This window comes from Triticum urartu, chromosome 1, assembly GCF_003073215.2.
Source record: "Triticum urartu cultivar G1812 chromosome 1, Tu2.1, whole genome shotgun sequence".
NCBI classification, from domain to species: Eukaryota; Viridiplantae; Streptophyta; class Magnoliopsida; order Poales; family Poaceae; genus Triticum; species Triticum urartu.
In genome coordinates, this window is record NC_053022.1 from 15,254,425 (window position 1) to 15,266,614 (window position 12,190).

Below are 12,190 nucleotides of genomic sequence, written 5' to 3' on the forward strand. Positions count from 1 at the left end.
ATGCCCGTTTCAAAATGCGGTCAAAACGGCGGGCTTGACCGTTCCTAGCTAGTGGTTGAATCTTGGAAAACTTTTGATGTTTCTCTGATTAAATAGATACTTATGTACCTAGAAATGATTTTTGGAAAAAATAAATAGCAAACTATGAGGCAGCTGCAGTTCAAATTTGACCCGCTTCCAGCTGAATCGGCGGAATTTGTCTTTTTCACCAGAGGTGGATCAAAACTTTTTGCACCCAACCATTTTGTCAATTGTGCATTAAATATGTCCTAATATTTTATAAAAATGATTTGGTACAATTTTGCAACAAATATATGGTAGGTCCTTCACAAAAAAACCTCATTTCGGGCACTCGAAAAATGGAAAATGAATTTTCCGTGCAAAGAAAATGAAAACTCCCTTTGGCAACATTGTTTGGAATTCCAAGATGCACCCTGTGCACAATATGAGATCATTTGAACAAACTATGCCATGAATGTGACCATGAGATTGAGCGTTTGGGTTGAAATCCATGAATCTTCACACATGATAGCTCATTTATGAGAACACTTTTCTAAAATAATTACCGTATTACAAGTTTATTATTTTTCCTGGTAAACTTGGTCACATATAATGACACAATGCGAAGGTTTTCCCATTTTTTGAATTTTTTTTGAATTTTTTGTGACCGTTTCAAATTGCGGTCAAAACGGCGGGCTTGACTGTTCCTAGCTAGTGGTTGAATCTTGGAATTTTTTTGGTGTTTCTATGATTAAGTAGGTAATTATGTACCTAGAAATGATTTTTGGAAAAAATAAATAACAAACTATGAGGCAGCTGTAGTTCAAATTTGACCCGCTTCCAACTGAATCGGTCGAAATTTGTCTTTTTCACGAGAGGTGGATTAAAAGTTTTGACACCCAACCATTTGGTTATTTGTACATTAAATATGGTCTAGTATTTTAGAAAAATGATTTGATACAATTTTGCAACAAATATTTGGTATGTTCTTCACAAAAAAACTCATTTTGAGTACTCAAAAAATGAAAAATGAATTTTCGTGCAAAGAAAATGAAAAGTTCCTTATTACTATTTTGTTATTTTTTTTCTTCTAAAAACTAGGTCACATTTGATGACATGATGAGAAGGTTTTTCATTTGTTTCATTTTTTTCCAATGTATCAGGTCAAGTAAATAGCTAAGATGATCTAACATCTTATTTTTAAATTTATCACGACCAATTTAATTGGTCATAATATTGTATTGCGTTCTGATTGGTCCGTGGACAAGGCACACGGATCATGCACAAAACACCATTGGATCCTTCCCGGTTCCAACGGTAGCTGTCGCTCCTCGCCTCCCCCACCAACCCCACCTGAGGCGAAACCCTAGCTGGCATCTTCCATCCACCCCCCGCCTCCTTTCTTTCTTTCTTTCTTTCTTTCCTCCCTCCCCCTCAGATCCCCCCCCCCGATCCCACCAGCCGGCGGCGACCTCCCCGCATCCATGGCCTCCCCGCGCCCATCCTCGCGCAGCCACCCCGCCCTCCCTTCCCCACCGCATCGCCACCCCCAAGCCACCTCCCTTCCCTAACCCTACACCCGTACCTCAACCTGCGCCACAACCCGTCGGATCCCCCTTCTCCGCTGCCGCTCCCCCTCCTCTCCCCTCAACCGGCGGCCAGATCCACCCACTCCCTCTCCCCACCCACTCACCCAACTCCCTCTCCGTCGCCGCCATCTAGGCCGGCAGCCATCTCCGGCGCGCAAGGCGTCGGTGACCAGGGAGGAGGCATGGAGATGAGCTTCGGGGGCGGAGGTGGAGGGGAGTGCTCGTCGTCGTCCGCGGTGTCGATATAGTTCAGCGGTGCCCTCCCCCTCCCCGCCTCCCACCCCCCTCGCCGCCGCCTCCTCCTTCCTCCAGCACTACGTATCCAACCTCGCCTCTCGCTTCGCCCCCGCCGCCCCCGCACTCTGGTCTCAAGAGCTCGCCAGAATGGTCGCCCACAGGGTAAGCTCCTCCTCCCTCTCTCTTCCCCGCCCCGCCGTCCTCCCCCAGTCCTCTAGATCCGCCGCGCCGTCGATCTTACCCCAGGCTGACCTCTCTAGTGTATCGCGTGCAGTTCCTCTACCAGTACCATGTGGTGTCACGCGCTGCCGACCCCTCTGGGTGCGGCGGCAGTTGACATGATGCTGTCTGGCGGGCGGCCGGGATACCACCAGTACCAGGTGGTGGGTTGCGCGCTGGCGACCACCCGGCGATGAGCAGCCCAAGATCTACCGCATGGCTCTGGGCCACCATACGAGGTCCGCGCCAAGTCCAGTTCTGGTCAGTCTCCTCCCCCGACCTCGATCTTCCTCGCGCGCTGGTTATCGGCGCTTATGTGTTTGATTGTTTGGTTGTTTGCGCGCAGGTACTTCCTGAGGAAGCTCAAGAAGGTGAAGAAGGCCAACGGCCAGATGCTCGCCATCAACGAGGTATATCACTTCTCTCCAGTTGCCATGATCCGTGGATGCAACTTTAACTGTGCTGGCTGGTACTAACTGCCGTGGTTGTGCAATAGATCATTTTTGGTACCGTGTTGGTCTGTGTATGGCGAAGACACTTGATTTTAGTTGCTGCATAGGGAGATGTATGCAGCGTCGGAGTGTTCTAGCTTTAACCAAACGGTAGAATAATATTTTTTCTGTGGATCGTGCCGAGGTTTTGGTGGTTTCTACTGAAGGTCCTTGGTTCCTTACTAGGTCATGTATATTGGTCGTGACCTCACTTGTATGTTAGGTTTAGTTCGTGTGTTCTGTGATGTTGCTGAAATAGGGTATTTGGTAGATTTATACCAGATCATGTAAGTTGGTTCTGGCCTCATTCGGTGTGAATTTAAATTGAACGAGCCGCTCTCTTAAACAACACTGCGACACTAAGTTCACTTTGCTCTTGTCTTGTTATGTAATAAGTGTTCTCAGTTGGTATCAAATGCGGTACCCTGTTCACCCTGCTTCTGTTATGTTACAAGTGTTTTGAATTAAGTCCATAAATGATTGTTGTCCAGTGCACGCAGTAGCATTGCAAAATGCAAGTATGCTGATTAGTTTTTGAAAACTCTACATCTTATTTCTAGCATCTTATACATGTAAAAAGAGAGTTAGAAAATGTGAATTAAGTGTAACCATGAGCTCTGTTTGTTCTTGTACTCTTTGTATGTTCCTGGTCGCCACCACCGACTGCGAGTGGGGGTCCTGGTCCTCTCCCTCGTCGTCCTTGGCGGCGGCATCGCGGCTTGGCGCCATCGCCGTGCCTTGCATCAACGTCACAATCAGCTTCACGGATCGCCGTCTTCACGGTACGCACGCACACATTTCTGAAATCCACAGTCAACAGTTTGGTGTACGCGCTGACTACTGAATCATGAGACATGCGTGTGGTTGTGCTTGTGCAGAGGTTGGTCAAAGAGGGCTGGAGTTCATGCCGTTCCTGCTGTCCCTATTCATGTTCCTCTTCGGCACCTCCTGGTTCATCTTCGACCTCATCCTGGTGAGATTTCCATCCAACCCTCCCCGTCCCCATGGTGCTCTTTCTAGTTAGTACTCGTCTGAGAGAGTTGCTTGGAGTAACTATACTCAAGATGCAGTCGTAGTAGGATTAGTACATGATTAGGAGTATCATGCTTCTGAATATCTCCAAGCTGGATATTTCCATTAAACATGTTTCTGAATACCTCCCATATATATTTCCGTTAGTCTGCTTAGTGCATCATTCAGATTATAAGCATCATTTTCATTGAATCCTGGTTACATATTTGTGTGTACTCAAGTTGAAAATGGGACTTGGAATAATATGCAAGTTTCATCTTTTCTATTGCAGCGAGTGGGTCGGTTATGCACTGGCAGCATCCTTGCTACTAGCGGTGGGCGCGATGGTCCGGGCCAAGCAGAGAAAGATAGGTGAGATATGCTCAGAGGTGATCATCGACAAGTCCTCGGACAAGATGACGATGGAGAGTATAGTGGAGGCACAGCACATCATGAAGAAGGTGCACGAGTACGTCAAGACGACGAACGTCGTGATCCTCAGGCTATGGTCCATTATTCTAGCCCGGTCACCAAAGGTATATATCATTGCACACTAGTCTTGATCATTGACCATCCTTTGTGTAATGTTGGGGTACCGTCCGTCACATATGGTTCTGGACTATAATGTTTTGTGTACTGTTCATTGTCCTGATCATTGTTTCAGTTAAATTCAGTCCAAATTCAGTCCAGGAGTACTCCAAATTTAGTCCAAACACAGTCCAGATATTGTTTTGGTTTCCTTGTACTCCAAATTCATTCCAAACACAGTCCAGGAGTATAAACAAGTTTACAGATTCAGTCCAATTTCACTTGTGCAGGAAATTCACCTGTGCGGCGGCGGCGGGGAAGGAGCAGCACGGCAGCCCTGACAGAGGAAGCCATGTTGCCGTTTTGTTTGTTCCCAGCCTTGACTATGGTTGTCCAGCGAGTCCGGCATGTCGTCATTTTCTTGTAAAGCAGTATTGTATCACACTTGTAGAGCTCGTTACACATGTAGATCTTGTAAAGTACTGTATTACACATGGTCATATGTATTGGCAACGTGATCTGGTTGCTCTTATTTGAAGTATCATGTGTGCTTTTGTCTGCCAAGTTAAATACTAGTTGAAATATGAAGAATATGAGCCTGATAGATGGGACTCACTTACCAGACCCAAACCTGACAACTGGGACCCATCTGACTGGTGGACCCATTTAATAAAAAAAGGAAATTATAATTATTTAGACGAAAAGGCCAAGGCCCAATAATAAAAAAGGCTGCAATGTTGGGCCAGGCCCATGAAGTCGACCAAAAATTGACAGAAAAAAATATAGAAAGGCTGAATTAATGGGCTAGGCCCATGTAGAAAACTGAATTGGACCGGGCTGAATCTTGTGCCACATCAGCTTGCCACGTTGGATGCCTACGTGTCCTGGGGAGGTTGCTAGTGACCAAAACGCCATAGTGGACATATTTTGGTCGTAAATGTCTTCGACCATTCCAGAAGAAAGGTCGCTATAGTCAGTTTATGACCGCCAGCTTTTGACCTTCTGTTTTTGGTCACAAAAAGGTCGCAAATGGAAATTTGTGACCTTTCAGTGACCAATAGTGGTGGTCACAAGTTGACATATTTCTTGTAGTGTTACTGGAACAAGACTCGATCTACGGCCGACTCAGGAGGCTTAAGTATTTCCTGCATGGTTAGCTCAAGAATTATATTTCACAGCCATCAGACACAACCACCACTAATCATACCTCCCCCTGCTCTACCGGTCATAACCGTCTCGACGAGGGACAAGCTCGTATCTACACAAGACAGAGACTTTCCCGGGTCCTTCCGGTAGGACATGAGAGGCATATGAGGGTGATTGCTATCACAAGGCTTATCCATTTCCAACAGCAAGAATTTTCATTTATGCACTCAAGGTGTATGATCGTATCGTCATATAAAAATAACCAACACTTCATGTCGAGGTGGTGTTATAACCGTATCGAACAACCCACAAAACATTATGCCACGGTTCAGAATGCTTGCCTTCCAGGTGTGGAGGGTGAGGTGCTTTCAAAAACTTTTGAAAGTTTCCTCTCTCTCCAAAATCATATTTAAGAAAATGAAATCAACACATACTTTAAAAACAGTACAAAAAGTTGTCCTAATTATTTTTGAAATAAATCTTGAAATAAACTAGATGAAATTTGAGAGTCGTAGGAAAAAGAATCAATTCATTTGGACTTATATTTAAAAAGTTATAGCCAGTCAAAGTTTTTGGTCAAATTCTGTTTTTAAACTAAAACAGAAAAAAAAGACATTTCAGATAGAAATACGCTTCTGGGGCAGAGGAGACGTACTTATGGGGTTTTAAGCTTCACTTACAACACGTGGAGGCGGGGCTGGGTCACTGACAGTGGGTCCACAGGGCCCACTGGTTAGGTTTGACCAGTCGGCCCCTCCCTCCTTTTCCTCTGCCCGACGAAGGGGCGGGATTCCGGTGATCGTCGTCGGCGAACGGAGGCTCCTCGAGGGCATCCGAGGCCAGGGATGGATCCGCCACTCCTAGGCGGTCCTCCTGGTGGTCGACTAGGCGGCGGGGACGGAGGGAATCGCCGACGGCGAGCTCCGCGGCGGAGGGAGCTTCGGGCATGATTGGGGGGGTTTAGTCCGGTGGCTCCCGATTAATCGAGCTTGGGGGTCGGACTCCGAGAACGAGGGAGGGCACTGGTTGAATGAGAGTGGAGGGGGAGGCCCTGGTGGCGCCGGAGTGAACGACAGTGGCGGCGGCCGTGGTTGCCGGAGAGAAGAAGAAGACGACCCCTCTGGTTTCTACTGCTCGGCGGTCGGTGAGGGAGTGTGGGAGGTTGCCTTGAGGGTTTGATGAGCTCGGGGGGTCCGTATATAGCGATCGGGGGCGGTTCCGATGATGGCCGAGGATAAGAACGCCAGGGACCACCGTACTGTGCTGCAGGGCGACGTGGCGGCGACGAGGGCTTGCGGACAAGGCTGCGGATGAGCTTGAGCTGTTCAAGGGGGCAGCTGGCGTGCGTGGGTGGCTCGGGCGGCGCCGCCCACGGCAGGGCTGCTGTAGCCGACCGCTTGCGGCCACGACCGACCTGACGGCGGCTCTGTGTAGTGCCAGGGGTGGCTCTGCGGTGAGGGGAAGGGGTGGGGTGTTGGATGCGAGCGGGGAAGGGCCAGAACGAGTGCGAGGCGACCGGCAGTGTGACGCGGCGGCTCGGTGCACGCGTGCAAAACGTGCGCTCTGGGCGGCGCCCAGAGCACGTACGCGATCGTGTTTCGACCAAATGCCAGGGCATGCTAGGGGGCTCCAATCCACAAGAGAGTTAGCAGGGTGGGGCTATAGGCTTGGGAAATCCATGTGACATGCTGGTCTAGTCAGGGGATCAAGTTCATAACACAAACCAGAAACTAAGCCAAAACTGGTCATGCACTCAGGGTGTTTGACAAAATGCCAATGGCATCTAGGCAACTCTTGGGGTGACCAAATTCTCCAGATCAATGTCTCTTTAGATGATACAGAGGGTGGTGAGGTTAGTTTGCCAAAAGCTCAAAATTGTTAGTGTAAGTTTTGCCAAACTTCAGTTCTTGGCTGTAACATCCCAAATTTTCAATTTGGAATGTTATACACTAGATCATATGCATATCATATTTTCTTGCATTTTGGTTGATCCTAGAAATTTCACGCAACTCAAGGACCCTCGGAGAGAGCTGTAGATTTCGTTATTTTCATATTTGAGAGTTCTCTCGAATTTTGAAAATAGGATCATTTGATTTATTTATTTTATCTTCAATAATTTTTCCAGTGTCAAAATATGAGAGAGGGAATAATATGACTTTCCCAAATTTAGGAAAAATGAAGATATAATAAATAGATCAATTTTGCTTTCCGGTGTTTATTTGCATTTTATTTGGATAGGGAAAAATGCGCGTTTTCAAAAAATTGCATTTTACGTCCGGAGAAAAGTTCATTTTGTTCGGCTCATTTTTAGGAGTCGGGGAAAATTTACTTTAGATTTTTCGGAGTTCGTTTAGATCCCTTTTTCTTTTTTTTTCTGCGCGCTGAACCGTTTATAAAAAAAAAACCGGACCAAGGCCGGCCAGGCCAAGGCCTAGCCGGGCCAAAGGCCACCGCCCAGGGAGCCGCGCGCCTAGCGCTGGCGCAGGAGGCCGCCGCCTCGCCTCTTGCTCTAAACCAAATCCTAGTAGGACTTTTGTCCTACTTCCGTATATTCCTTTTCTATTTCTAGATCTATTCCTATTCCTAGTCTAATTCCTTGTCCCCTACCCCAAGTTTTGTCTCCCCTCACCCATATAAATACCCAAGCACCCCCCCTCTAAACACATCAAATCAAAGCTCTCCTCCACACCGCGCCTTGCACCGCCGCCGCGCCGCATCACACCGCGCCCTGCGTCACCGCCGCCGCGCCGCCTCACCCGCGCCGCCACCCCACACCCGCGCCGCCGCCTCACCCGCGCCGCCACCCCACACCCGCGCCGCCCACCTGCCGCCGCCCCCCCACCGCCGCCGCGCCGCCTCACCCGCCGCCGCCCCACACCCGCGCCGCCGCCGCACCTTGCCCACGCCGCCGCCCTACGCCGACGCCGCCGGAGCCCCTCACCGGAGACCTCGCCAAGGTTGCCCCGCGCTACATCTATTCTTTTTCTCGGATCGTTTTCTTCTAATCGTTCCGATTCTTTTCTTCTCTAAACCGTTCCGGTTTTCTAGATCGGTTTTTCGTTCGGTTTTTCTTCTCCGAAACCCTAGATCGGATTCGTTTTCTTCTCCGATTTAGTTGCTTTGGACCGTTCGCCGGACCGTTCGTCCTAACGAACGTGATCACCGGATTCTTCTAGGTTAACGAACGTCCGTTCGTTTAACCGTTCTTCTTTTTCTTTTCGTCGGATTTATTCCGCGATCGCGATCTCAGATCCGATCTTCTTTCTAGTCTTTCTTTTCGCTCGTTTATCGGAATCAGGTGATTCAAGCGCCTGGAGTTTCGTCTCGAAACCGCCGTTCCGTCTAATCAACTTGAACAAGCTTTTGTTACAGTAAAATTTTGACCTAGTTTCAACTTGCTAGAACCGAGTTGTTTTCTTCCGCCGTTTGTTTTTCGTTCTTTCTTTGCAACCGGAGTTCTTAAGTTGAACTACCTGGTTCGTTCTCTTGTTCGAGTTTTACCTGTGCATTAGATGAGTACTTATTGTATGCTTGTTGTTTGTCTGCGATAGATTACCCGGATTGCGCCGCTTGTTACTTCGAAACCCTAGGACTCGCGGATCATCAGCAAGGCAAGTAACACTTTGATCATACCTTTTCTACAACCCATGTTTTATTCATTAGATCAATCCTCACACATTGCATGATTAGGATCTAATTAATTGTGGGATGGGAAGTAGATGAGGTAGTACCTATTACCTGTATTATTATCAAACCTTTGGGAGTTACTCTACGTTTGCTTATATTGCCATGCTATGCTAGTAGACGTGGATTGGGTGAGTGATATCCATGACAGATGTGAGATTGATAATTTTAATGGTTTATCTAAGGTGGCAACTTAAACACACATCTGGGTGGATTGAGGCACCTGATGTCTATCAGGACTTGCCTGTTTTTTTGGACCGCCACCCAGGCTCAAAGGGATCATAAGATATTCATGCTAGAAACTTCCGTGTGTAGCCACATGCTACTATGGGCTCTGGCATAGTTGACTAAGTTGTGCGAACTCTTACGGGGTGGACTAGCAGATGTAGGGGATGTAGGTGGTACGGTCTACCCCACATGTAAGGTGCTAGTGCTTCTGAAAGACTATGTCTCGGTCATCCGTTTCTCAAACACCATGTAGTGCGAGAAAACAAACGGAGGCGATCGAGTCATGTGGGGAAAAGTGCGCAAACCTCTGCAGAGTAACAAACTAATCATGATTAGCCGTGTCCCCGGTTATGGACAACTTGAGTATCTAGTACTTGAATATCATTGTGAATCTCAACATGTTACTTCTAATTAATGTTATTGGGTTTTAATTACTTTTAATTGGGATTGAGAATGCTGTCAACCATTCTCAATGTTTCACAACCACCATGATAGTAAATAAAATTTATTCCTTTGTAGTAGGGAAAAATTGGCTTTACGCAAAACTGTAACCATAGAGCTTTCCACCAGCCATATATGCATATAGTATAGCTGTTTCATTCCATTACTCTCTATGTGTTACTTTGCCAGCATATTCCATGTGCTGACCCGTTTTCGGGCTGCAACGTTAATGTTGCAGACTTTTCAGACGACGATTGAGGTGTTTAGGTCGTGGTTCTATACTCAGTGATGCCGCTGGAGTTGATGGACCCATTTATCTTCCGAGTCTTCCGCTGTTATTTAAAATATGGCCTTAAGCCATATTTATTGTAATAAGTTCTTTTTGAGCCATCGATGTAATAAGTGTGTGATTGCAACTCTGCTATAAAACCTCGATGTACTGTGTGGTGTCAGCATTACTGATCCAGGGATGACACCGTAGCATAGTAGACGTGATCCATTCGGGTCAGGTCGCTACAGAGATGGTATCAGAGCACACGCTGACTGTAGGACACGACCACTAAGTTAAAGCCATAGATCCCTTCTCTTCTCATTTTCTAACTCCTCATCTTTTCTACTCTTTTAGGATGACGCACGCGAAGATTAAGTACGCTCAACCGGATGAAGGCACACCTTTGGATTTCACCTGAAGGAAGTCACCAAGTACCTGAACATTGGATTACCAAGCTTCACGGGAACCTTCAACGCCACTCTGCCTGAAGAGGAGCGCTGGAAGATTCAAGCTCACGTTCCGGGAAGGAACATTCGCGCCAATCACGAAGCCTATAGATAGTGTTTTCAATGCACCAACCTGGAGTCTGGAAGGAGCATGGCAGCTCATATCACCATAGGACGCATTGGAGAAGTTTATCAAGAAGACCTCAAGGACACTATCTACCAGATTTGCGGACGCCGTGATGAACAATGGGAGTTAGTCAGCACCAAGAAGGATAGATCCATTGCATCTTTCATCCAGGAGTTAAACCAGCACATTCGACGCCACGAGAACCAGATGTGCAATGATATGATAGAGTTGAAGAATGCGAAGGCAAGGATCATCGAGCTAGAAGGAGAACTGAAGTCTACACGCAAGGACTACATGGACGAGATCGTAGCTCTAGCAACACAATGGCGATCTTAAGCAGGAGATTGAAGAACTCAAGAGGAAGTTAGCATCCAAGGGGCAGGAAGACGAGTACGTCGCATGTCCGGACAACTACATCATCATCGACGACACCGATTCGGATCCAAGTGAACCCGACTTTGAAGACGAAGCTGGAGTAGATATCATGGAGTCTTCCACCGGTTCAAATTTCTAGATGACCACCAGATAGTAGTAGTATTCCCCCATGTAAACACATTATAGTCGAGCACTTTTGCGATAGTTAGACCGTTTGTAAGCCCTTGTTTGATTGATTGAAGTGAATTGTGTGCTTTTGCCTCATGTGCATATGGGTAGTGTTTTCCCTTTAGACCCCCTCTATTCTTAATTCTCGTCTTTTCTAAACCCTCAGATGCCTCCGAGACGTGACAATGGATTTCCACCGGAGCTCACTCAGTTGATCCAGCAGCAGAATCAATTGATGCAGATGTTAGTTCAGAATCAGCAGAACAACAACAACAACCCACCACCACCACCACCTGTTGACCACTTAGCCCGTTTCCTTAGGCTGAATCCGCCGGTGTTTTCCAGTAGCACCGAGCCAATAGTAGCAGACGATTGGCTCCGCAAGATAGGAAGGGAGTTGACCACTGCAGGATGCACGGATGGTGAGAAAGTGAAGTTTGCCGCACACCAGCTTGACGGACCCGCGGCAGCATGGTGGGAGAATTTCACAGCCACTTACCCAGTTGACACTGTCACATGGGATCAGTTTCAGCAAGCTTTCCGCACTGCCTATGTCTCAGCAGGAGCTATGGCCATAAAGAAGCGTGAGTTTCGCAACTTACGCCAAGGAGGAAGGACTGTTGGCCAGTATGTGGAAGAGTTTAGTAAGCTAGCCCGTTATGCCCCAGATGACGTTGCTACGGATGCAGCCAAGCAGGAGAAGTTTCTGGAAGGATTGAATGATGAACTAAGCATGCAGTTGATGGTAGCAAGTTTCAACAACTACCAGGAGTTGGTAGATCGTGCCATCATGATTGAAGGGAAGCAACAGCAGATTGAGAACCGTAAGAGGAAGTATGGACAGGGGAAGTATAACTCTGGAGCCCAGCAGAAGCCCCGTTTTACCCCTAAACCGGGATTTAAGTTTCAGCACACCCATGGAGGAGGTAGCTCGCACAACCATAATGGCCACAAGAATGGTAATGGGAATGGAGGAAGCAACGGCCAGAACCGGACAACCCCATCGACCCCAACCAAGAGAGACCTGAGTCAAGTCACCTGTTTCAAGTGTTCCAAGACCGGACATTATGCCAATGAATGTCCTGAAGGCCAGAATGGAAATGGCAATGGAAGCTCTGGGAAGAAGCCGAACCCTTTCATAGGGGACAGGTGAACCACGTTAATGTGGAGGAGATTGAAGATCAGCCCGATGCAGTAATCGGTAAGTTTTTGGTTAAGTCATTTACTGC

General features: G+C 47.5%; 1 protein-coding gene across 1 annotated transcript; it reads left to right on the forward strand.

Moving 5' to 3' along the window:
* Positions 1-3,742: 3,742 nt before the first annotated feature.
* On the forward strand, positions 3,743-4,416 carry LOC125532550. Its single transcript, XM_048696577.1, has 2 exons — positions 3,743-4,083; positions 4,366-4,416. Exons 1-2 carry the CDS (start codon positions 3,796-3,798, stop codon positions 4,414-4,416), a joined length of 339 nt encoding a protein of 112 aa, XP_048552534.1. The 5' UTR covers positions 3,743-3,795.
* Positions 4,417-12,190: the final 7,774 nt, after the last annotated feature.

What these genes read in the sequence shown, in the direction of transcription:
- LOC125532550 (XM_048696577.1), top strand. Translation starts at nt 3,796, where the DNA reads ATGGGACTTGGAATAATATGCAAGTTTCATCTTTTCTATTGCAGCGAG. An exon ending in TTCTAGCCCGGTCACCAAAG is followed by an intron (nt 4,084 to 4,365) that starts GTATATATCATT and finishes TCACTTGTGCAG; the next exon opens with GAAATTCACCTGTGCGGCGG.